This window comes from Bos javanicus, chromosome 8 (genome assembly GCF_032452875.1).
Source record: "Bos javanicus breed banteng chromosome 8, ARS-OSU_banteng_1.0, whole genome shotgun sequence".
Taxonomy (NCBI): domain Eukaryota; kingdom Metazoa; phylum Chordata; class Mammalia; order Artiodactyla; family Bovidae; genus Bos; species Bos javanicus.
Genome location: NC_083875.1, coordinates 86,157,217 through 86,181,038, shown reverse-complemented (window position 1 = coordinate 86,181,038; position 23,822 = coordinate 86,157,217). Strand labels below are relative to the sequence as shown.

General features: G+C 40.1%; 1 protein-coding gene across 5 annotated transcripts in view; it reads right to left on the bottom strand.

The window, feature by feature from the left end:
- The window catches only part of ZNF169 (zinc finger protein 169), a 65,511-nt gene extending 44,524 nt beyond the window's left edge, over nucleotides 1-20,987 (bottom strand). The window contains exons 1-3 of one of the 5 annotated variants that reach the window (XM_061426260.1): nucleotides 19,336-19,535; nucleotides 6,803-6,888; nucleotides 960-1,081 (exon numbers count right to left, since the gene is read on the bottom strand). In XM_061426260.1, the coding sequence (XP_061282244.1) occupies nucleotides 960-977 (18 nt within the window). In that variant the 5' untranslated portion in view covers nucleotides 978-1,081; nucleotides 6,803-6,888; nucleotides 19,336-19,535. Of the gene's footprint in view, nucleotides 1-959; nucleotides 1,082-6,802; nucleotides 6,889-19,232 lie in introns of all 5 variants that reach the window. The other 4 variants (XM_061426259.1, XM_061426257.1, XM_061426258.1 and 1 more) reach the window with 4 other exon arrangements.
- Between the last annotated feature and the right edge of the window lie 2,835 nt (nucleotides 20,988-23,822).

Here is a 23,822-nt window from a genome sequence, read left to right as displayed (position 1 = left end):
CTATTTTGGTGAGCATACCAAATGTACTCGAAAAGAATGTGAATTCCACAGTTGTAGGGTGGTGTGTTCTATAACTATCAACCAGGATAACACAGTTGCTAGTTTTCTTCAGATTATCTACCTCTTTACTAAATTTTACCTCGTTGTCCTATCAATTACTCAGAGGGGAGTCTTTTTTTCCCTTTAATTCTGGCAATTATTTTGAAGTTTTGCTATTTTGAATAAGTATATACACACCTGTTATGTCCTCCTGATGACGTGACCTCTTTATCATTCCAAAATGTTCTTCTTTCCCTTTGTCTAGCAGTTGATTTTATCTGATAGTTGATAATGCTATTTTCCTTTCCTCACTGAGTATAGCTAATATTAGAGAGTCTAAAGTCCTTGTCTGGAAATTTAATCCACAGGGTGAATTATGGTTTGTAACACCAAAAAAAAAAAAAAAAAATTAAACTTTAGGGACTTCCCTGGTGGTCTAGTAGAAATCTAGAGATTTCCCTGGTTATAAATCTGCCTTCCAATGCAGGGGACACAAGTTTGATCCCTGGTTGGGGATCTAAGCTCCCACAAGCCTCAGGGCAACTAAGCCCATGCTCTGCAACTAGAGAAAGCCAATGCACCAAACAGCCTGTGTACTACAATAAAATCCATGTACAGCCAAAACAAAAATTTTTTAAGTAAAAGAAAAATTAAATTTAAAACATGAGTAAGATTCAGAATAGACATGAAAAAATCAGAGGGCTAAAAATCAAGATGAGGCATGTAGAGAGAAAGGGAACACAGATGCCATAAGAAGGAAAGGGGGAAAGCCTATGATACGGGAAGGGACAAACATCTGGCAGGAGGGAAAGGAAAGCTAGTGGTAGTAGAATAGAGAGCAAAGGTGTTAGAGCATCTTGTCAATGGTTTTAAAAGCAGACAAAAACCCACAGATGCTCTACTATAGAATTGTAACTCACATGATCTAAAACACTCATCTCTCTTCACCTGGCCATATTTGGTGGCATCTTTCTTCACTTGGCCATATTCTGTGGTAAGTCCAAAATTCACTTCATGAATAAAATTTCCCATAGAAACAATTCTGAAACATTGAGAACAGGTTAAATTTCTAATGACTGAGAAACACAGCGGGATGGAATAGTGAAAATCTATTAATGATTTAACCAGTAGAGTTACTGATTTGAATGTAAATGTTTGTGTTTTTTTCATTTTTTAAAGTGAAAAAAGGTATGATAGTGGTGTAGTCACTAGTTTTAAAATACTATAATTTTATCATTAAAACTTGTCAGATGCACACAGACAGACCAAAAATCTTAATTAAATTATAGTGACAGGAATAATTGAAATATCCATCAATTGATAAATGAGTAAACAAAATGGCTTATATCCAAACAATGGAATATTATTCAACCTTAAAGAAGAATAAAGTATTACTGGTTTGGGCTACAGTGTGGATGAATCTTGAAAATATTATGCCAAGTGAAAGAAAACAGCCACAAAACACCATATATTACATGATTCCATTTATATGCAACATCTAGAACAACCAAATGTATACAAATAGATTAGTAGTTGTCAAGAGCTGGGGGAGGGGAGAATGGGGAGTGACTCCTAATGAGTGCAAGATTTCTCTGGAGTGCTGCTGCTAAGTTGCTTCACTCATGTCTGACCCTGTGCAACCCCACAGATGGCAGCCCACCAGGCTCCTCTGTGCCTGGGATTTCTCCAGGCAAGACTACTGGAGTGGGTTGCCGTTTCCTTCTCCAATGCATGCATGCATGCTAAGTCGCTTCACTCGTGTCCGACTCTGTGTGACCCTATGGACAGCAGCCCACCAGGCTCCTCCATCCACAGGATTCTCTAGGCAAGAATACTGGAGTGAGTTGCCATTTCCTTCTCCACCTCTAGGGTGGGAGGGGTCTGAAAACATTATGGAATTAGAAAGTGGTGAACAAAGCTAGTGGAAGTGATGGAATTCCAGTTGAGCTATTTCAAATCCTGAAAAATGATGCTGTCAAAGTGCTGCACTCAATATGCCAGCAAATTTGGAAAACTCAGCAGTGGCCACAGGACTGAAAAACGTCAGTTTTCATTCCAATCCCAAAGAAAGGCAATGCCAAAGAATGCTCAAACTACTGCACAATTGCACTCATCTCACATGCTAGTAAAGTAATGCTCAAAATTCTCCAAGCCAGGCTTCAGCAATACGTGAACCGTGAACTTCCAGATGTTCAAGCTGGTTTTAGAGAAGGCAGAGGAACCAGAGATCAAATTACTAACATCCGCAGGATCATGGAAAAAGCAAGGGAGTTCCAGAAAAACATCTACTTCTGCTTTATTGACTATGCCAAAGCCTTTGACTGTGTGGATCACAATAAACTGTGGAAAATTCTGAAAGAGATGGGAATACCAGACTACCTGACCTGCCTCTTGAGAAACCTATATGCAGGTCAGGAAGCAACAGTTAGAACTGGACGTGGAACAACAGACTGGTTCCAAATTGGGAAAGAAGTACATCAAGGCTGTATATTGTCACCCTGTTTATTTAACTTATATGCAGAGTACATCATGTGAAATGCTGGGATGGATGAAGCACAAGCTGGAATCAAGATTGCTGGGAGAAATATCAGTAACCTCAGTTTTGCAGATGACACCACACTTATGGCAGAAAGCGAAGAACTAAAGAGCCTCCTGATGAAAGTGAAAGAGGGGAGTGAAAAAGTTGGCTTAAAACTCTACATACAAAAAACCAAGATCATGTCATCCAGTCACATCACTCCATGGCAAATAGATAGGGAAACAATGGAAACAGTGAGAGACTATTTTGGGGGGCTCCAAAGTCACTGCAGATGGTGACTGCAGCCATGAAATTAAAAGACACTTGCTCCTTGGAAGAAAAGTTTTGACCAAACTAGACAGCATATTAAAAAGCAGAGACATTACTTGCCCGACAAAGGTCCATCTAGTCAAAGCTATGGTTTTTCCAGTAGTCATGTATGGATGTGAGAGTTGGACTATAAAGAAAGCTGAGTGCCAAAGAATTGACACTTTCGAACTGTGGTTTTGAAGAAAATTCTTTAGAGTCTCTTGGACTGCAAGGAGATCAAACCAGTCAGTTCTAAAGGAAATCAGTCCTGAATATTCATTGAAGGACTGATGCTGAAACTGACACTCCAATACTTTGGCCATCTGATGCAAAGAACTGACTCCTTGGAAAAGACCCTGATGCTGGGAAAGATTGAAGGTAGGAGAAGGGGTGAAAGAGGATGAGATGGTTGGATGGTATCACCAACTCAATAGACATGAGTTTGAGTAAGCTCTGAGAGTTGTTGATGGACAGGGAAGTTTGGCATGCTGCAGTCCATGGGGTCGTAAAGAGTCGGATATGACTGAGCGACTGAACTGAACTGAAAATACGTAAATTTCTATGTCTCAAATAACTAACAGCAAAACAAACAAACCTAACAAATCCATTGTTCTGTTTTCTTTCAGAGTAAGTTAAGATCGTGTCCCTTTATGAAACAAGTATGTTATGAGTACCGTATATCTGCAAGTATGGAAACTTCTTAAAAGCAAAGCTACTCAGTCCTGCCAAAGCACCAAAATCACAACTAGCTGTTGAACAACCATCAATAGGAGGATGTTGGAACTCACCAAAAAAGATATCCCATGTCCAGAGACAAAGAAGAAGCCGCAACTAGATGGTAGGAAGAGCACAAACACAAAATCAAATCCCATACCCATTAGGTGGGCAACCAACAATCAGGAGAATGATATTATCAAAGTTTTCCCATTGTTGTGACAGTTCTGAGCCCCACATCCAGCTTCCCAGCCTGGGGATCCAGCAAAGGAACTGGGAATCCCCAGCGAATCGGATTTTGAAGGTCAGTGGGATTCAATTACAGAACTTCCACAGGACTGGAGGATTCAAAGACTCCACTCTGGGAGGACACAAACAAAATCTTGTACATGCCAAAACCCAGGGAAAAGGAGCAGTGACTTGCTTGTGTTGAAGGGTCTGCTGTGGAGGTGTGGGTTAGCAGTGGCTAACCATAAGGATGGGGGCAAAGGCAGCAGCAGTCCTGGAAGAGGTTCTTTGGCCTAAGTCCTCTTGGAGGTCTCCATTAACCCTACAATAGAGTCCACAGACCCCAGGGCTGAGTTGCCTCAGGCCAAACCCCACCCATCAGCAGATAATTGGATTAAAGTTTTACTAAGCATACCTCTTATGGAGAAGGCAATAGCACCCCACTCCAGTACTCTTGCCTGGAAAATCCCATGGAGGGAGGAGCCTGGTAGGCTGCAGTCCATGGGGTCGCTAGGAGTTGGACATGACTGAGCGACTTCACTTTCACTTTTCACTTTCAATGCACTGGAGAAGGAAATGGCAATCCACTCCAGTGTTCTTGCCTGGAGAATCCCAGGGACGGGGAAGCCTGGTGGGCTGCCATCTCTGGGTTCGCACAGAGTCGGACATGACTGAAGCATCTTAGCAGCAGCAGCAGCAAGCATACCTCTGCCCACCAGAGCAAGACCCAGTTTTTCTCACCACCAGTCTCTCCCATCAGGAAGCTTATACAAGCCTCTCAGCCTCTTCCATCAGAGGGCAGACAGAAGAAGCAAGAAGAACTACAATCCCACAGTAGCTAGAAAACCACTAGTAGCTAGAAAGTTAACCAGGATGAAAAAGCAGAGGGTTTTGTCCCAGATGAAGGGACAAGATAAAGTTCCAGAAAAACAACCAAATGAAGGAGATAGGCAACCTTTCTTCTCTGCAATCATCCTCTGTGTTTTTTTTTCAGTCTAACTTTATTGAGGCTCTTGATGGCTAAGTCGAAGATCTATCCTGATAAATGTCACATGGCACCTGAAAATATGCTATTTTCAAATATCTTTGATATCAATTTCTAATATAATTTCACAGTGATAAGAGAATAGACTGCATGATTTCAACATTTTTAGACCATGAAATTTTGGCACCTTGTTTTATGTCCCTGGATATGTTCCAGTGTCTCCTAGTTTACAGTCTATAGGAACTTGAATAGAATTTGTATCCTACTATTGTGTGAAAATTGTATAAATTTTAATTATGCTGAATTCATTCACAGTGCTTTTCAGGTCTACTAAACCCTTCTACTTCTCTATAATCTATTAATTTATGAGAGTTTGAAACTCCAACTAAAAATCTTAACTTTTCTACTTAAAAAAATAATTATAATATACTGGAACTATATGTAACATTGTTCTGTATTTTCCAAGTCTCCTGTGAATATGTTATCACACTTTCACAATTTAAAAAAATTAAATATTAAAAAATAAAAACAAAGCTACTCAGATGCTCATGCCCTGGGTTCAATTTTTAATTAATGAATAAAAGGGAAAAAATGTATATTGAGAGATGATGGTCATAGACAGGATATGGTTCAGGGTGTGCCAAGGATCCCACAGGAAGGGCAGGAAAATAATGTTTCATTTTGGCCAAGAATGTCTCTCTATTAATATCAGTAATGGTAAAGAGAAACCTATAAAAGAAATTCCCCCCACAAATACCTTAGGAAAGATTCTGAATTGCATGTACTGCATAAACACTTTCTCTCAAATAAAAGATTTGACAATTGAGGGACATACAGCCCTCAATGTTATCTGATAACATCAAAATCAAGTATTTTTAACTTATACAGTAACAGGCAAATACCTACCATATGAGCTCAGCAGTTCAGATCTAACAAAAAAATTTTATACTTGTCATATTTTTTATGACAGGCAACACAAAATTTAATTAGACCAACTGACACTATTTTTTGTAAATGATAATAATCAATAGAAGTATCCCACCTGGCGTCTGTTTAGGCAGTCAGTAAACGTTAACTCCATTTGATTATGTCAAGGTCACAAGCTGCCTAGTCTTAGGGATTAGAAAATCTTTCCTTTAGGACATATATTCATTCAATTACTACTTATGGCAAACTTCTCAAAATCCTTCAAACCTAACTTGTTCCAAGTTCAAGCCCAAACTCCTCAGCCTGGATTTCAGGATTCTGGTTGAACTATCTCCATTCAGACTCAGAGTGGGTAAAAGCAAAACCTTCAGAGCCGAGGCAAGTAATGAATGAATGAAGCAGGCACTTCAGCCATGGGGTCAAGGGGCACGAGAGGCTGTGACTACACCATGCGGATGCTGTTTGGTTCCAGCTACTTGTCATATGCACCAAGAATGTGGACTCAGGACTTAGGTGTATTCTTCCAATTTATAAGTGTGGAAAACTCGTTTAAATATAAAGCATGGGGCCAGCCAAATTATAGCTACCCATGAATCACCAGCAGACAGCAAGTCAGCATCCTCACCTCTACACAGAGAAAACTGATGTAACAAAAGGCCACGGACGGCTCCAAGCTTCCCATATGACGAGGGACAGCCTGCAGATCCCCTGGTCTCAGAGACGTGCTAGGCTTCCAGTCACATTCTCACAGAAATACATTCCTTCAGCTCTTCAACTTGCCATATCTGTCAGGGTCAGCTCAGGCAGCTCCTCCTTTGAAAGCCTCCCTTCACTCTTTTAGGCCCTGGAATCACTGGGCACATAACCATAATTGTGTTTCAACTGTGCTGATGACAATTTACTACTTGATGAATGTATAGCTCATGAATGGACCAGAGGAGTCCAAGAAAAGGCTCCAGGTAAGACAAGTCACACCTCCAAGATCAGAGGTAGGTACAGCCTAACACCATCAGGCAGCTCCGGTACACGACAAAAGAAATGGGTCCATCCTATAAGAGCTAGGAAGAAATTTTAGGACTCACCTCATCCCTAGTAGTCAGGAGCCCTGGGGCCATGTTCTTAGTCTGGTGAGTGCTCTTCCTAGAGAAGACTCGTCGCATAGGCAGAGCTGGAGAAAGAGAAGAAAGGGATGTGTAGGAGGAGTACCCATCTATCCAGCCTCACAGTTTAGCAGAGGCAAGAAGGAGGTAAGGAAAGCAGGTTGAAGATGGTATCAGAGGCCTCCCTTCTTTTTTTAATTTAAAAAACTATATCTTACTGGCATATATTAGACACACAATTATACACGTATTTAAAGTATACAGCTTAGTAAGTTTGAAATACTTATACACCTGTGAAAACATCACAACACCGAAGAGAGTAAATTTATTAGTCATTTCCAAAAATGACTAATATGCTCCTTTGTAATCTTTCACTCCCCTCCCCAACAGCCGTTGATCTGCATTTTGTCATCAAAGATTTCTTACATTTACATTTTCCAGTTTTTTTTAAATTTGTTTAAATTGGAGGATAATTGCTTTACAATATTGTGTTGATTTCGTCCATACATCAACATGAATCAGCCATAGGTATATATATGTCCCCTCTCTCTTGAACCTCCTCCCACATCCCACCCCATCCCATCCTTTTAGGTTGTCACAGATTATGTTTGAGCTTGATGAGTCACACTGCAAACTCCCACTGCGTATCTATTTTATATATGGTAATGTGCATGTTTCAGTGCTACTCTCTCAATTTGCCCCACCCTCTCCTTCCCCCACTCTGTCCACAAGTCTGTTCTTTATGTCAATGTCTCCACTGCTGCCCTGCAAACAGATACATCAGTGTCATCTTTCTAGATTTCATATACACACATTAATATGTAACATTTGTTTTTCTCTTTCTGACTTACTTCACTGTGCATAATAGGTTCAAGGTTCAACCACATCATTAGAACTGACTCAAATGCATTCCTTTATACAGCTGAATAATATTCCATTGTATATATGTACCACAACTTCATTATCCATTCATCTGTCGATGGACATCTACTTTGCTTCCATGTCCAAGCTACTGTAAATAGTGCTCAATGAACACTGGGGTACATGTGTCTTTTTCAACTATGGCTTTCTCACACTGTATGTCCAATAGTGGGATTGTTGGGTCATATGGTAATTTTATTCCTAGTTTTTAAGGAAAAACAATATGGAAAACAATTTCCATATTGTTCTCCATAATGGCTATATCAATTTATATTCCTATCAACAGTACAAGAGAGTTCTTTTTTCTCCACATCCTCTCCACCATTTACTGACTGAAGATTTTTTTGATGACCAGTGTGAGATGATACCTCATCGTAGTTTTGATTTCTCATCTAATAATGAGGGATGTTGAGCATCTTTCCATGTGTTTATTAGCCACCCAGTTGTCTTCTTTGGAGAAATGTCTGTTTAGGTCTTCTGCCCACTTTTTGATTGGGCTGTTTGCTTTTCTAATACTGAGCTGTTTGAGCTGCTTATACATTTTGGAGATTAATCCTTTATTAGTTACTTCATCTGCAGTTATTTTCTCCCATTCTGAGGGTTGTCTTCTCATCTTATTTATTGTTTCCTTTGCTGTGAAAAGCTTTTAAGTTTAATTAGGCCCCACTTGTTTATTTTTTTCTTTTAATTTCCATTACTCTAGAAGATGGGTCATGGAGGATCTTGCTGTGATTTACATCATAGAGCATTCTGCCTATGTTTTCAAGTTTTATAGTTTTTGGTCTTACCTTAAGATCTTTGATCCATTTCAAGTTTATCTTTGTGTATGGTGTTAGGAAGTGTTCTAATGTCATTCTTTTACACATAGCTGTCCAGTTTTCCCAGCTCCACTTATTGAAGAAACTGTCTCTTCTCCACTGTACACTCTTGCCTCCTTTATCAAAATTAAGGTGCCCACGCTGCTACTGCTGCTCAGTCACTTCAGTCGTGTCCGACTCTGTGCGACTCCATAGACGGCAGCCCACCAGGCTCTGCTGTCCCTGAGATTCTACAGGCAAGAACACTGGAGTGGGTTGCCATTTCCTTCTCCAATGCATGAAAGTGAAAAGTGAAAGTGAAGTCGCTCAGTCGTGTCTGACTCTTAGCGACCCCATGGACTGTAGCCCACCAGGCTCCTCCATCCATGGGATTTTCCAGGCAAGAGTACTGGAGTAGGGTGCCATAGGTGCATGGATTTATTTCTGGGCTTTCTATCTTGTGCCATTGGTCTGTATTTCTGTTTTTGTGCCACACGATACTGTCTTGATGACTATAGCTTTGTAGTATAGTCTGAAGTCAGGAAGATTGATTCCTCCAGCTCCATTCTTCTTTCTCAAGATTGCTTTGGCTATTCAGGGTCTTCTGTGTTTGCATATGAATTGTGAGACATTTTGTTCTACTTCTGTGAAAAATGCCATTGGTAGTTTGATCAGAATTGCACTGAATCTGTAGATTGCTTTGGGTAGTATAGTCACTATCACAATATTGATTCTTCCAATCCAGGAGCATGGCATCTCTCTCCATCTGTCTAGGTCATCTTTGATTTCTTTCATCAGTGTCCTACAGTTTTCTGTATACAGCTCTTTTGTCTTCCTAGGTAGGTTTGTTCCTAGGTATTTTGTTCTTTTGTTGCAATGTAAATGGGATTAATCCCTTAATTTCGTTCTGACTTTTCATTGTTAGTGTATAGGAATACAACTGACTTCTGTGTCTTAATTTTATATCCTGCAAATTTACTAATTTCACTGATTAGGTCTAGCAATTTTCTGATAGTATCTTTAGGCTTTTCTATGTATAGTATCATGTCATCTTCAAACAGTAAGAGTTCGACTTCTTTTCCAATTCTAGATTCATTTCTTTTTCTTCTCTGTTTGCCACAGCTAGGACGTCCAAAACTATGTTGAATATTAGTGGCTAGAGTGGGCCCCCTTGTCTTGTTCCTAGTCTTAGAGGAAATGCTTTCAGTTTGTCACCATTGAGGATAATGGTGAAAATGGTTTGCTGTGGGTTTATCATATGTGGATATTATTATGTTGAGGGTTTTTTTATCTATGTTCATCAGTGATATTGGCCTATAATTTTCTGTGTGATGTCATTATCTAGTTTTGGTATCAAGGTATTGGTGGCCTCATAGAATGAGTTTGTACGTTTTCTTCCTCTGCAATTTTTTGGAAGAGTTTAAGGACAGGCATTAGCTGTTCTCTAAATATTTCACAGAATTCACTTGTGAAGTCATCTGGCCTTAGGCTTTTGTTTTTTGGGAGATTCTTCTCACAGTCTCAATTTCAGTGCTTGTGATAGGTTGACCATAATTTTCTATTTCTTCCTGGTTCAGTCTTGGAAAGTTAAATTTTTCTAAGAATCTGTCCATTTCTTCAGGTTGTCCATTTTACTGGCATATAGCTGTTTGTAATAGTCTCTTATAATTCTTTGTATTTCTGCATTGTCTGCTGTAACCTCTCCTTTCTCATTTCTAATTTTGTTGATTTGAGGCTTCTCCCTTTTTTTCTTGATGAGTCTGGCTTGTGGTTTGTAAAATTCGTTTATCTTCTTTAAGAATCAGCTTTTAGTTTTATTAATCTTTACTATTGTTTCCTTCTTTTCATTAATTTCTGCTCTGATCTTTATGACTTCTCTCCTTCTACTAACTTGGGAGGTTTTTGGTTCTTCTTTGTGTAAATTAGGTTGTCTATTTGATGTTTTTATTATTTCTTGAGGTAAGACTGTATTGCTATAAACTTCCTTCTTAGAATTGCTTTTGTTACATACCATAGATTTTGAGTCATGTCTTTGTTGTTACTTGTTTCTAGGGATTGTTTTACTTCCCCTTTTATTTCTTCAGTAACCTGTTGGTTATTTAGAAATATATTCTTTAATCTGAATATATTTGTGCTTTTTACAGTTTCCCCCCTGTAATTAGTATCTAGTCTCATAGCAGTGTGATCAAAAAAGATGCTTGATACTATATCAATTTTCTTAAATTTACAAAGGCTTGATTGTTGACCCAAGATGTGGTCTATCCTGGAAAATGTTCCATGTACACTTGAGAAGAAAGTGTATTCTTCTGCATGTAGATACAACGTCCTAGAGATTTCAATCAGGTACATCTGGTCTAATGTGTCATTTAAGGCTTATATTTCCTTATTAATTTTCTGTTTTGATGATCTGTCCATTGGCGTAAGTGGGGTGTTAAAGTCCCCTACAATTATTGTATTACTGTCAATTTCCCCTTTTATGTCTGTTCAGTTCAGTCACTCAGTCATGTCCGACTCTTTGTGACCCCATGAATCGCAGCACGCCAGGCCTCCCTATCCATCACCAACTCCTGGAGTTCACCCAAACTCATGTGCATTGAGTCGGTGATGCCATCCAGCCATCTCATCCTCTGTCGTCCCCTTCTCCTCCTGCCCCCAATCCCTCCCAGCATCAGGGTCTTTTCCAGAGTCAACTCTTTGCACAAGGTGGCCAAAGTATTGGAGTTTCAGCCTCAGCATCAGTCCTTCCAATGAACACCCAGGAATGGTCTCTTTTAGGATGGACTGGTTGGATCTCCTTGTAGTCCAAGGGACTCTCAAGAGTCTTCTCCAACACCACAGTTCAAAAGCATCAATTCTTTGGCGCTCAGCTTTCTTCACAGTCCAACTCTCACATCCATACATGACAACTGGAAAAACCATAGCCTTGACTAGACGGACCTTTGTTGGCAAAGTAATATCTCTGCTGTTTAATATGCTATCTAGGTTGGTCATAACAACCTTCCAAGGAGTAAGCAACTTTTAATTTCTGTTAGTGTTCATCTTATGTATTGATATGCTCCTATGTTGGGTGCATAAATACTTACAATTGTTATGTCTTCTTGGATTGATCCCTTGATCATCATATAGTGTCCTTCCTTATCTCTTCTATTAATAATATTCTTTATTTCATGGTTTATTTGATTTGAGAATTGCTACTCTTCTTTTGATTTCCACTGGCATGAAATATCTTTTTCCATCCTCTCACTTTCAGTCTGTATGTGTTTCCAGGTCCAAAGTGGGTCTCCTATAGACAGCATACATATGAGTCTTGTTTTTGTGTCCATTTAGCCAGTCTGTGTGTTTTGGGTGGAGCATTTAATCCATTTACACTTAAAGTAATTGTTGATATATACATGTTCCCGTTGGCATTTTCTTAACTGTTTTGGGTTTGTTTTTGTAGGCTTCCTTCCCTCATGTTTCCTGCCTATAGAAGTCCCTTTAACATTTGTTGTGAAGCTAGTTTGGTGGTGCTAAATTCTCTTAACTTTTCCTTGTCTTTAGCTTTTGATTTCTCCATCAATATTCAATGAGATCCTTTCTGGGTAAAGTAATCTTGGTTGTATATTTTTCCCTTTCAGCACTTTAAATGTATCCTGTCATTCCTTTCTGGCCTGCAGAGTTTCTGCTGAAAGATCAGCTGTTAATCATATGGAGTTTCCTTTGTATGTTACTCACTGCTTTTCCCTTGTTGCTTTTGTGTTTAATCTTTGTTAGTATGATTAGTATATGTCTTGGTATGTTTCTCCTTGGGTTTAGCCTCAATGGGACTCTCTGGGCTTCTTAGACTTGATGGACTATTTCCTTTCCCATGTTAGGACAATTTTCAACTATAATCATTTCAAAAATTTTCTCAGACCCTTTCTTTTTCTCTTCTTCTTCTGGGACCCCTATAATTTGAATGTTGATGCAGTTACTATTTGACCAGATGTCTCTGAGACTATCCTCTATTCATTTCATTCTTTTTCCTTTACTCTGCTCTTCAGCAGTTATTTCTACCATTCTACCTTCCAATTTACTTATCTATTGTTCTGCCTCAGTTATTCTGCTATTGATCCCTTCCTGAGTATTTTTAATTTCAGTAATTGTTTTGTTTGAATGTGTTAACTGATTCTTGCATTTTCTCCATTCTATTTCCAAAGTTTTGGATCATCTTTATTACCATTACTCTGAATTCTTTTCAGGTAATTTGCTTATTTCCTCTTTGTTTATTTGAGTTTTGAACTTGCTCCTTCATTTGTGTAATATTTCTCTGTCTTTTCATTTTTTTTTTCTAATTTACTAGTTTGAAGTCTCCTTTCCCCAGGTTTTAGGGTCATAGTTCTTCCTTTTGGTCTCTGCCCTTGGTGGTTGAGATTGGTCCATTAGTTTGGACAAGCTTCTTATTTGGAGGGACTTGTACCTACATTCTAGTGGGAGGAGGTGAGTTTTTTTTCCCTCTGATGGGAAGGGCTATGTGAAATGCCTTTTGGGGGAGTGTCTGTGGGAAGTCTGTCTGCTGATGACTGGGTTTGTGTTTTCGTCATGCTTCTTATTTGGGTGAGGCATCCTGCACAGTGTGTTGCCAGCAGCTTGGTGGCATCAGGTCTTGGACAGAAGTGGAAGCCTTCGTGGGAGTTCTCAGTAATTAGTACTCTCTGGGATCAGGAGTTCTCTGTCAGTCTAGTGTCCTGGACTCAGTGCTCCCACTCCAGAGAGAGTTGCCCATTCTTAACCAGTGTCCTGTACATAAGGCCCCCAGAGCTGGACCAGTAGCAGGTTCAGCCCCAATCTCTAGTTGGCAAATGAAGCCCACAGCCCCACAAACTGGGTAAGACTCTATTAAATCACTGAATGGACTCTATTAAGAGGAAAGGGTCTCATAGTGCCCACAAGTGAGCATTCATGGTGAGAAATGGTGACTTATCATAGTAAAAACAGAAGTTCTCCATCTACATCAGCCCTAAGGACAAGGCCTAGGAAATTCAAAACAGAAAGGGCACTACAGTTCAAACAGAATGTAGATTTGGAGAGAAATCTGAAGCTGGATAGAAGCCATAACCTGGCTCTTCCTTCCCCTCCACTTATATACCCAAGATTTGAAATGTGATATTTGAAAGTAAGAATGGACAGTCATAAAATACCCTAGGTCTTCAGCAAGTCAATTTCATGACAAAATTTTTTAGAGGGGAGATTTTCCTTAACACAAATCCACTTAAGAAATAAACATCATTCTTCAGGTGTCATCTATTAGCTTCAACTGACTAATCTGCACAAGTGAAAGTGAATGTGTTAGTGGCTCAGTCGTGTCTGACTCTTTGCAACTCCATGGACTGCAGCCCGCCAGGCTCCTCTGTACCTGGGATTTCCCAGGCAAGAATACTGGAGTGGGTTGCCATTCCCTTCTCTAGGCAGTCTTCCCAACCCAGGTATCAAACCCAGTCTCCTTCACTGCAAGCAGATTCTTTACCATCTGAGCCACTAGGAATCTGCACAAACGAACTGAAAAACATTTTGGGAACTATGAAGGCCAATTCAAATGAACTGGGTATTAGGTGACATTAGAGAATTACTGTGAATATTGTTAGGTAAGATCATGATATTCTGGATACAGAGAAAAATCATTATTAAGAAATGAAGCTGAAGTGCTGAGAGTAAAATGACATAATTTGCAATTTTTTTTGTTGTTGTTGTTAAGACTTCAACAAGTTAATAGTATAAAAAGAGAAAGGTCTTATGGAATAAAAGGAGACTGAAGAGATATTCAAATGCCATGTGTGGACCTTATTTAGACATTTTGGAGGCAATCAAGGAAATATGAACACTGATGAGATATTAGATGACATTAAAGAATCAATGTTAATTTTGTTAGGCTTAGGTTAAAGATAGGCTGTGCTGATACTCTCTGCAAACAATTGTTGCTGTGCCTAAAAAAGTTAAAATCTACAATTAACAGCATTTGAAAGTGTACATTTGAATCAGTTCTAATGAGGTGGATGAAACTGGAGCCTATTATACACAGTGAAGTAAGCCAGAAAGAAAAACACCAATACAGTATACTAATGCATATATATGGAATTTAGAAAGATGGTAACAATAACCCTGTATACAAGACAGCAAAAGAGACACTGATGTATAGAATAGTCTTTTGGACTCTGTGGGAGAGGGAGAGGGTGAGATGATTTGGGAGAATGGCATTGAAATATGTATAATATCATATATGAAACGAGTTGCCAGTCCAGGCTCGATGCATGATACTGGATGCTTGGGGCTGGTGCACTGGGATGACCCAGAGGGATGGTATGGGGAGGGAGGAGGGAGGAGGGTTCAGGATGGGGAACACATGTATGCCTGTGGCAGATTCATTTCGATATACGGCAGAACCAATACAATATTGTAAAGTTTAAAAATAAAACAAAATTAAAAAAAAAAGTGAGAACCTATATGCTATCCCATTAAGATCAGAAACGAGGCAAGAATGTCACCTTTCACCACTCCTATTCGACATCAAGCTGGAATTCCAGGATAATGTAAGAAGACAAGAAAAGGAAATAACAGGTATACTGACTAGGAAAGAAGAAATAAAACTGTCTTTTCTGAAGATGACTTGATTGTCTATGTGGTGGTGGCGTTCAGTCACTAAGTCGTGTCTGACTCTTTGTGACCCCATGTACTATAGCCCACAGGTTCCTCTGTCCATGGAATTTTCCAGGCAAGAATACTAGAATGGGTTGCAATCGCCTTCTCCAGAGGATCTTCCTGACCCCAGGGATCAAGCCCAGGTTTCCTGCATTGCAGGTGGATTCTTTACTGACTGAGCCACCAGGGAAGTCCAACTGTCTATGTAGAAAATCCAAGATTTCTTTCTAGAACATGTGATTATATAAAAGCTTCAGGACACAAGGTTAATATACAAAAATCAACTGCTTTCCTATATACCAGCCATGAACAGATGGAATTTGAAATCAAAAACATTACAGTAGCACCCAGAAAAATGAAATACTTAGATATAAGTCTTTTAAAAATTTGTAGAAGATATACATGAGGAAAACTACAAAACTCTGCTGAAAAAAATCAAAGGTCTAAAACAATGGATCGTCCATATTATGGATAGGTAGACTTGATATTCGGAGAAGGCAATGGCACCCCACTCCAGTACTCTTGCCTGGAGAATCCCATGGATGGAGGAGCCTGGTAGGCTGCAGTCCATGGGGTCACTAGAGTCGGACATGACTGAGCGACTTCACTTTCACTTTTCACTTTCATGCATTGGAGAAGGAAATGGCAACCCACTCCAGTGTTCTTGCCTGGAGAATCCCAGGGATGGCGGAGCCTGGTGGGCTGCCATCTATGGGGTCGCACAGAGTCGGACATGACTGAAGCGACTTAGCAGCAGCAGCAGCAGACTTGATATTGTTAAAATGTCAGTTCTTTCCAACTTGATCTATACATTCGATCCATCAAAATTCCAGCAAGTTACTTTGAAGGTATCAACAAACTGGTTCTAAAGTGTATATGGAGGAGAAGGAAATGGCAACCCACTCCAGTATTCTTGCCTGGAGAATCCCATAGACAGAGGAACCTGGCAGGCTACAGTCCGTGGGGTTGCAAGAGTCAGACACGATTTAGTGCACTGTCTTACCCTAGAGATCCTGCCACATATACCACAAAACCCAAATATCCCCCAGTGACCTTGGCCCCACTGTTCCAATCACTCCCAGGTGGGAATTCAGGCACATGTCCACAGAGGTCACAGACAACATACATACGGTTCTGTTATGTCCCGTATATTACCCTTTCATGTCCCAAGGAAGACATTTTCTCTTAGAGATTTTCATTTAGTGTATCTTTAAAAAATCTTGTGTTAAACTTGCCTCCATCTTTTTCTTGGGTAAGGACAACCCAGAAATGGCCCTTTTGTGTCTGTGATGTTGCCATTCACAGCTTTCTTGATAGGCCTAGTACAATCTTGAGAACAGGGTTGCTGTATGCTGAATGTCAGACAGTAGCTCTTAGCTTTGCCTATCTTAGGTAGTTATGCTGTGCATTTTTTATTGGTGTACCATGTTTGATTTGTCCCTAATACCTTTGAAGTTTTTCTGAGAAATGAAATAATGCAACATGAACTTATTAAAATACATTTTAAGCCTTAATAAATAAAGTGTATATGGAAAGGCAAGTGACCAAGAAGAGACAACACAATACTAAAGAATAACAAAGTCAGAAGACTGACATGACTAGATTCTAAACTTACTATAAAGCTACAAGAATTAAATGTGTGGTATTGGCAAAAAAATAAATTTAAAAAAATAGACAAACAGATCAATGGAACAGAATAGAGCACACAGAAATAGACACGCATAAATAAAGTCAACAGAGCAAGAAAAAAATCAGTGGAGAACAGACTGTCTTTTCATTAAATGGCAGTACTGGAACAACTGAACTTCCACATACACAGACCTTATGTCTTCCACAAAAATCAACTTAAAATGGATAACAGACTTAAAGGCAAAGCATGAAACTATAAAACTCCTGGAAAATAACATGGGAAAAAATTTAGATGACCGGGGACTTGGCAATGTCTCTTCACATATGACAGCAAAAACACAATTCATGAAAAAAAAAATGGTAAGCTGGATTCTGTTAAGATTTTTAAAATTCTGTTCTGTAAAAGATACTAGCAAGAAAATAAAAAGTCAAGTCACAGTCTGGAAAAAATACATGAAGTAAAAAATATGACAGAGTAGAAAAGAGACAAAGAAGCATAATCACTAAGTTAAATCATTTTAACTTAATCATTAAACTAAAAAAAAAAAAACTTGGGCTTCCCTGGTGGCTCAGATGGTAAAGAATCTGCCTGCAATGCAGGAGACCCAGGTTTGATCCCTGGTTTGGGAAGATTCTAGAGAAGGGAACTGCTACCCACTCCAATATTCTTGCCTGGAGAATTCCATGGACAGAGGAGCCTGGAGGGCTACAGTCCATGGGGTTGCAAAGAGTCGGACACAACTGAGCAACTAACACTAACTTAGAAAGCACACTGACCACACAGGACTCTTGCTCTAAAAACAGTACTTCTCACCATCACTGTTTTGCCACCACTCCAAGGCCCTGAGAATACAACAGTGTGAATGGATATGGAGAGAAACAATGCAGGAACAACTGCGAAGATGGAAAGACCTGATGAGGGCAGAGGAATGTACCCTAGGACAGCTGTGCAGGAATGTACTCCATCAAAAACAAAACTCTCTTCCTGGGAAATCACTTGCAGCTCTGTGTCCAAGAGGAGATATGACTTAGGCATAAGATATCAAAGTCACACCCTCATTTAGTACCAAAGACACCATAAGAATATAACAAGGAAGTGCTATTATCTGAGGCAGGTCGGCCAGGCCCCTAGGAACCCTCTCCTCCCTAACAGGCAGTTGCCTCTGAATGTGAGGGAGCAGACTGCTCCAAGGCAAAACCTGGTATGAGAGAAGTAGTTCCAGCTTCAGTGTTCTCTCCCAGTTCTTGGAAACCCCCAAGCCTGCAGTTGAGGAGCACTTCTCTAAAGTAAGGTATCAGATACAGGCATGGAAAGAAGAACAATACAAGGAACAGAATTGGGAAGTGGGTTTTAGAACAAGCCTTCTCTAACATTATGCTGATAATCCAGCATGACATTAATCTTCTATGTGCCTATAAAGGTTAGTAAAAACAGGAATGAACACTATATTAACACATACCAGACCCCTGTTTTACCTCTTTCCACACTCCCAACAGCTCCAGGAGATTCAGTACTTTGCCCAAGGACACTCACATACAGGCAGACCTGTATGTGAACTCTCCCTATCGAGGCCAGGGCTCCCACAACAGGCTTGACATAGGCCCCCAGGGAGAGGAAATGCCCAAAGAGATATACACCTGAGGTTGCAGATTTGGGGGAGAAAGAACATGGCTCTTGTTGAGAAGTGGTGAATCTGTGTGATGAATCCAGGAGACCTCACAGCTACTTCTGTGCATGTTTACAACGTTTTCATAAAGCAAAATTTAAAATAAAACTTAAGTCTGGACGTCTTACCACCCTCTTCTCATTCTCTCATCCCCATTACTTCAGGGAGTCAGCCCACCAGTCCCCTATGGCTTGAACAAAGCTTTCTGCCCTGTGGGCTCCACTCCAAGCTGCTGGAAGAGCCCCAGCACCAGAGGAGTCAGACAACTTCGGGAGGAGTCGCAGATGTGAGCACAAGGGTGCCCCACGCAAACCCGGGGTGTCTGACTCCCACCAGGCCCTTCCAACTCCCCCATGAGCCCGTGGGGCCCAAGGCCGCTGACCCAAGTTTCCCCCACCACCATTGTCAGTCAAGGTTAAGTCTGAGTGTCTGCCCCATGCGAGTCCTCCCTGCAAAACCTAGGTCCTTGGGACCAAGCGCTGCCTCCATCGCCAGGTAGGAATCATCCAGCTACACTCCCCCAGTTAACACCCAGGAAGAATGTCCAAGGCACGCGCTCAGCAATGGGGATGTCTGCCCCGGACAAAGGTTACTTGTGTCCCCCAAGCCACCCGCACTAGTCTTGACCCCTCAGGAAGGGCCCTGAGTACCCAGCACCGCTGGACACTGAGCGACCCGAGACCTCTGCCAACAGCTCCTCTGAGGTGGACCGCGCCTGACCCCGGGGGAAAAATAAAATCAAACCTCAAAGACCCCACGGACAGGGCGTACCAAACCCGCCCGCCCTCTCCCGGCTTTCCGGAGCCTCTCTCTCTTGGACTCAGCAGCCAGAGGCGGGATAGCTCACCACAAGCACTGAAAAACTGTCACCACGTCCAAAAATACGACAGCGCGGCTCAGAAGTACGCTACCCACAACACCTCGGGGTGGGTACTACAATACCCAAAATTCCCCGGGGCGCGAGATCGCACAACCCTAAACGCTCCAGAGCTCAAGACCGCGCTCAGTGAGCTAGGGGCGCGGGACTACACTACCCACAATGCCCCGGGGAGAGGGCATGCCTCCCAACTGGACCTGACTCTTCAACTGTAGTACTCTCTCGCTCAAGTTTCAGAATGACAGTCACTTGTGCCCTTGGAGAAATTGTGAAAAATTAGACAAGAGCTTCCCTGGTGGCTCAGGCGGTAAAGAATCCGCCTGCAATGCGGGAGACCTGGGTTCGATTCCTGGGTTGGGAAGATCGCCTGGAAAAGGGCATGGCATCCCACTCCAGTATTCTGGTCTGGAGAATCTACGTGGACAGAGGAGCTTGGCGCGCTACGGTCCATGGGGTCGCAAAGAATCGGACACGACTGAGCGACTTAGCACAGCACGTAAGTTTACAGAGTAGACAAGATGTGGGGGTGGTAGTTCATGGCTTTGTGGTGGAGTGTGTGTTTCGCATTTATGAGATCCCTGTTTCAATCCCTGGCACCTCCATCTTCATGGGGTTTCCCAGGTGGCGCTAGTGGTAAAGAACCCTCTGTCAGTGCAGGTTAGATGTAAGAGGCGTGCATTTCATCCCTAGGTTGGGAAGATTCCCTGGAGAAGGGCACGGGACAACCCACTCCAGTATTCTTGACTGGAGAATTCCATGGACAGAGGGCCTGGCGGGCTGCAGGCCATAGTGTCGCACGGAGTTCGCCTGACGATTTAGCACAATTAAAGTCAAAGTGACTTTCAGGTAGATGAGAAGGGTTGTTTCAAGTGAGCACTAAAATCTTCCTTTTTTAACTTTGTTTTTTTAAACGAAGGGTCCTGTTAGTTTTTAGTCACCTGGATGTGTACCTGTCCTTCATACTACAGATTCACCCAACTGTTTTTATATTTTAATAACAGCATGTAATGAATGTACTTCTAAAATATGCCAAAAGTCTTGGGATTTTTCCTTTTTTAAACAGGAAAATTCTGGTTTATTAATAATAATTATTAAAAGAAAACGAAGAAAAACTAAGCTTGAAGACATTTAAGGCTATAATAACTAAAATTAAAATTATTTTACTAATACAAAAAAATCTGATTAGATGTAACAGAGTAGGAAGCTTAAAAACATTTTGAAGTATTTATAAATAGACATACTGTTTTTCTAGACATTTGACAAAAATGTTTTCAAATTACTTCCTATTTACTCAATACTCAAAATGAAGTAATGGGAACCAGATTTAACCTTTTGCCTAAAACAACTTTAAAAAGAATGAAATATGTGAAATAACACTTCTGAAGACATTGGACATAAGACAATGAAGAGCAATGGACCCTGAGAAACGGGTAAGGAGCCAGGTTAGCCTTAAGAAATTTCAGGTAACAGGACAGAAAAGGGCACTCAGAGTGGAGGAACTTCTTCCTCAAGTATCAGTTGAGTGCCTACCAACAGTTGAGTGCAACTCCCAGGAAAGAAACTGAAAAAGATTAATGGAAAATGCCTGAGCACACATAAGGCCAGGAATAGTGCCTGTACCTGCCAGACAGAATGGAAATCTTCATATTCACATGGCGAGGAATCAAAGTACTCACAAGTATTTTTGCCTCAATTAGAGGGGCAAAATTAGGCCAAAATGCTTGATTGAGAAAATCTTTATGTTAAATTTAGGGGAGAAGTATGTAAAATATGTTTCAAAAATCTTAAAAGTCACTTTCATTTTTACATGACTCCTATAAGCAGAAATATACATATTCTTATATAAATAAAATCTCAAAGAAGGCTAAATTCAAGGTTTTCCATAAAATAAGCAGTAACTTTAAAGTAATTCAAAGAGTATTTGCATATATTTCAACACCACAAAGTAATTCTAATATTTATTTGGATAACTATACTGATGATATTTATTTAAAAATGGTGGTAAATACCAGTCAGAATGGCCATCATCAAAAAGTCTACAAACAATAAATGCTGGAGAGGGTGTGGAGAAAAGGGAATGCTCTTGCACTGTTGATGGTAATGTAAATTGATACAGCCACTATGGAAGACAGTATGGAGATTCCTTAAAAAATTAGGAATAAAACCACCATATGACCCAGGAATCCCACTCCTAGGAATATACCCTGAGGAAACCAAAACTGAAAAAGACACATGTATCCCATTGTTCTTTGCAGCACTATTTACAATAGGTAGAACATGGAAGCAACCTAGATGTCCATCAACAGATGAATGGATAAAGAAGTTGTGGTACATATATACAATAGACTATTACTCAGCATAAAAAGGAACATATTTAAGTCAGTTCTGATGAGGTTGATGAACACAGAACCTATTATTATACAGAGTGAAGTAAGTTAGAAAGAGAAAGATAAATATGTATTTATAATATTACATTATTTATAATATTATATAATAGAATATATTATTTATATTATAAATATTTATCATTATCTAGAATATGAATATTCTAATGCATATATACATAATCTAGAAAAATGATACTGAAGAATTTATTTACAGGGCAGCAATGGAGAAACATTTGAAGTGACTTAGTAGTAGTAGTAGTAATGGAGAAACAGACACAGAGAATAGACTTATGGACATGGGGAAAGGGGAGGAGAGGGTGAGATGTATGGAAAGAGTAACATGGAAACTTACACTACCATATGTAAAATAGAAGGCCAACGGGAATTTACTGTATGCTCAGGAAACTCAAACAGGGGCTCTGTATTGATCTAAAGGGCTGGGATGGGGCGGGAGATGGGAGAGAGGTTCAAAAGGGAGGGGATATTTGTATACTTACTGCTGATTCATGTTGAAGTTTGACAGAAAACAAAATTCTGTAAAGCAATTATGCTTCAATAACAAAATAAATTTTTTAAAAAGAACAAAAATGGTAGTAAATAATAAAACCCAATTTCCTCTATTATTAGCATTTTAATATTAAACTGTAATGTGACAGTAATGCAAGTCAGCTAAATGGTACTAAAGGGAAAGTCATAAAGTAACCAGGAAGGGAGAGAGGGAAGAAAATTTTAAAAGGTGATTTCAAATCAGTTTGGTAAGCTTGAGAAAAATAGTTATTTGGGGGAAATTAAGCTAGCTCACAAAACAAATACAAAGCTTTAACACCTGGGAATTAATGTTACAAATTTGTTAAATAGAACTTTAGTATCTACCCACAGTAATGTGTTTTTGACCCACTGATTGATAAAGTAAGGCATATTTGAATTATTTTCCTGTGATTAATAATAGCAACTAATGATCTTTTTTTCTCACTAGCAGGGTCTTCTCACAAGTCACAATGCAAGGTTAGGTTAAGTAGAAATGTCGAAGTTAAATTATCTTTGCCAAGATGACTTCTTGGAGAAAGTTTTTAATTGGATAGTACCTTGATTAATAAATCCACTGAGAAAACACTGCCAGGTACCAGCACATTGGAAAATAAACAATCTTTGCAAATTGAAAAAAATAAAAGAGATATCAGAGATCTAATGTGAAATGTAAATTATTTTGAAAACCATTTTGTGGTATGGAAGATCTTTACATGCATTACACTAAAGCAGCGACCATCAAAAAACGAATGTCTTCAAGGCAACAGTGCCAGGACAAGTATGTTCATACTCCTTGGTGGATATCTCTCATCTGTCTGGACTGAAATCCAGCTGAAGTGACTAAGTCTCCTGTTTAGAGAGAAAAGGACATTACTGTAAACATTATTGGTGGTTTAAGTTTTGAAGGGGCTTCCCTCATAGATGAGTTGGTAAAGAATCTGTCTGCAATGAAGGAGGCCAGGGTTCGATTCCTGGGTCGGGAAGATCCTCTAGAGAAGGAAATGGCAACCCACTCCAGTATCCTCACCTGGAGAATCCCATGGACAGAGCCTGGCAGGCTACAGTCCATAGGATCGCAAGAGTCAGACACAACTTAGTGACTAAACCACCACCAAGCTTTGAAACCACAGAAGAAAATTTAAGGAGCTACTCTAAGCCACAGGGAAAACTTACAGACTGTGTGGTATGAGGGATCCTGTCACCAAAGGATCAAGAATATCTGGTTTTGTAAGTTCTTCATCCATAACTGAGGTTGATCCTGCTGTGGCTGCAAAATCTCATTCAACTGATGAACAAGTGAGATAGCCATAATGCGCCATAGCCAAAGAGGAATCTGGAAAATCTGGCACTGTGAAGAGACTGTTTGTTGGTGGAATTAAAGAAGATACTAAGGAACATCAGCTTAGAGATTACGGCAAGGAGTATGGAAAAGTTGATGTCATTTGAGATAATTACCGTTAGGCAGTTTGGAAAGAAAAGAGGCATTGTGTTTATTATTTTCTTTTTTATTTTTTGACTGCACAACATATCATTCAGCTCAGT